The sequence below is a fragment of the Eimeria mitis genome, genomic scaffold (genome assembly GCF_000499745.2).
Source record: "Eimeria mitis Houghton genomic scaffold, Emh_scaff2481, whole genome shotgun sequence".
NCBI lineage: Eukaryota > Apicomplexa > Conoidasida > Eucoccidiorida > Eimeriidae > Eimeria > Eimeria mitis.
Window position 1 is genome coordinate 1645 of NW_013570820.1, and position 2481 is coordinate 4125.

The 2481-nt window shown below is 57.3% G+C and overlaps 1 protein-coding gene across 1 annotated transcript in view; it reads right to left on the reverse strand.

The window, feature by feature from the left end:
- Positions 1–203: 203 nt before the first annotated feature.
- EMH_0054480 (uncharacterized protein) overlaps positions 204–2481 on the reverse strand; it is a gene marked incomplete at both ends in the record, with an annotated part of 3864 nt that continues 1586 nt past the window's right edge. The window contains 3 exons of the mRNA XM_013497124.1: positions 204–496; positions 581–728; positions 899–1334. Coding sequence (XP_013352578.1) covers positions 204–496; positions 581–728; positions 899–1334 — 877 coding nt within the window. The remainder of the gene's footprint in view (positions 497–580; positions 729–898; positions 1335–2481) is intronic.

Below are 2481 nucleotides of genomic sequence, written 5' to 3' on the forward strand. Positions count from 1 at the left end.
GCCACAAACCAACTGCCTCGATTTCTAAAGAACACGATGTCCACTCAGGCATGGATGCCCCCAACCGTAGGGTTCATAGTAACCCCGCAATCATGTAGACCACGCATGCTGGGTAGCTATCGAGGAGCTCTACTTTGGAGCAAGGAAATATAACGACCACTTGGGCGTTTTTTAGAGCGAAGCAAGAGCCAAGCAAGCACAACCTAAAGAGCAACCGCAGGGGGACTAACTTGTTTGCAAATTTGGTAGACTGTCATGTCATTAAGTACAACTCCTGTTTCCTCGTCGACAACGCCGTCATGGCCTGAAGTGCTATAGGGGTCGAGAGCAACGTCAGCGAGCACCAGAACATCTGGGAAGGCATCCTTGATTGCCATGATGATACGAGGCATTAGCCCATCGGGATTGCTGCTCTCCTCACCTGCCAAGCAAACACCCCCAGATGCCACACTTGACGGTATCAACTGGTCAGCCAGAAGCCTGCCACCCACCCACGCTGCAAAGTACAGCACGACGCAGAAACCGCCGCTCCCCCCCCAACCCCAGCCCTGCCCCGTTTCCCAGATACAGTTCCACCTACCCAGGGGGCTCTTGAGGTCATCGTCCACCTTGGGGAACAGCATAAAGGCGTTCACACCATAACGGCGGGCCTCCTCCACTTCTTTTAACACGTCTGCGGGACTCAGCCGGCGGTGCCCCGGCAGCGACGCTATCGGCTCACTCCTTTCCTGCGGGAGGCAAACAGAGCTCGCAGCATGCGTACACCTTGCTTGCGGGTATCTACGAGAGGTGGTAGNTAAATCAAACTGGAGGGCTTCACGAGGCTCTCTTGCACAAGGCGGCGCGTGGCGTGATCTTTGCGGTTGCGGCGAGGGCGCGCTTGAATTGGCAGCCAGACCTCCCCATAGTTGTTGTTTTCAAGAGGCCCCCTGGGTGCAATAGGGTCATAGTCTTCATCTGCATATCCCGCATCGTCCTCCGCATCATCATCATCTTCTTCATCATCATCTAAGTCCGCCTCCAGCTCCTCATCACCCTCATCATCGTCATCATCATCTTCGTCTTCCTCCCCATCCAACCCCTCCAGCATATCGCTCCCAACTCTCAAAGCCCGCTGCTTGGGCTCAGAAAGCCTCTTGCCCCTGAGGTCACCTCCGGCGGCGCCGCCTCGCACGCTTCCTCGGCCAGCAGCCGCGGACCCCTCGTTGAAAGCCTTCCGCATGGAGGCCAGCGCCCGTCCTATGCGGTCTGACGCGCCAACTGCGGCGGCAGGCGCTCTCCGCGTGGGCTGCTGCACAGCAGAGCAGCAGCGCACATCATCGGAGACCTCACACCTGCGCCTCGCAACGCCCGATCCGCAGCTAAAGTACAACACTTCCATGGTGCATGCATGCAGCACGCATTCGGAGTGCAGACACGCAAGTAAGCCGTTTCAGACGTAGAACAGCCAGAGCAGCCCCGCCCAAGAGAACGGAGGCGCCGCTTTCCATTTTTCCGAGCTGCAGCAAAGGACCAGCTAATGCCCAGTCTTTCACACCCTGCTGAGGCCTATGTGTGATGTCCTCAGCCGCAGCCTGCGGTGCTGTTGCTGTGGCTGCAGCTTCTCTTCGCCATCCTCTGTGGTGCTTATTTGCGCGGGAGCTGCGGCACGACCTTTCTGCNTGGCTGCAGCTTCTCTTCGCCATCCTCTGTGGTGCTTATTTGCGCGGGAGCTGCGGCACGACCTTTCTGCTGAGAGGGAGCGGCCGGCCCTATCTATACATGCATAACTCCCCTAAGGGGCTGTTGAGTTCAGAGGGCCCTCTCTGCACCCCGCTCTCGCAAACTGCACTGTAGGCTTCTCTGCCATGTTGAAGGCACACTGCTTCTTCACAGAAGACAGAAGTAGTCTTCTCTGAAAGCGCTACCTCTGGCCTCTCTCCCCCGTGAATTTCAGAGGCATATACACCTCAAGGCACACGTAGATTCCACTCGCATTCTCCAGAGGCAAACATACCTCTGCGGCCTTCGTCGTCAGGCCATTCCTAGAGTTTCCGCCTGCAGGCCGTCTTAATGCAGATCGCCTGCCGCTGGGCATGCGGTCCGGGAGCAATGATATGGCGAGAGAGCGAGCAAAAAGCATTCCAAAAAGGGTTGCAACGGCAGCAAGCGCGGCAAAGCTGCTCTGCTGCTGCTGTTGCTTCTCTTCGATGCGGATCGAGGAATGACGCCCAACAGCTACTGCCTTCAGTCTAACGCCCCGCGTCGCGTATAAGGTAGCGGGGCCTCTCGTTCAAAGCCCTCATAAGCAGACTGTGAAAGAGCACCGGCTTGTGCTCAAGTGACCCTCACCACGAAGCATCCATGCACACACGACAAACATCAAGAAATGCAGGCGAAGCGGGCGGAAGCAAACCCTAGTACCTAAGAACAGCAACGGTGTGCCTCCAGCAGGGCTAGGCGCCCCGCTGCGGAGTTCCTTACTTGAGAGCCTGATGAAGC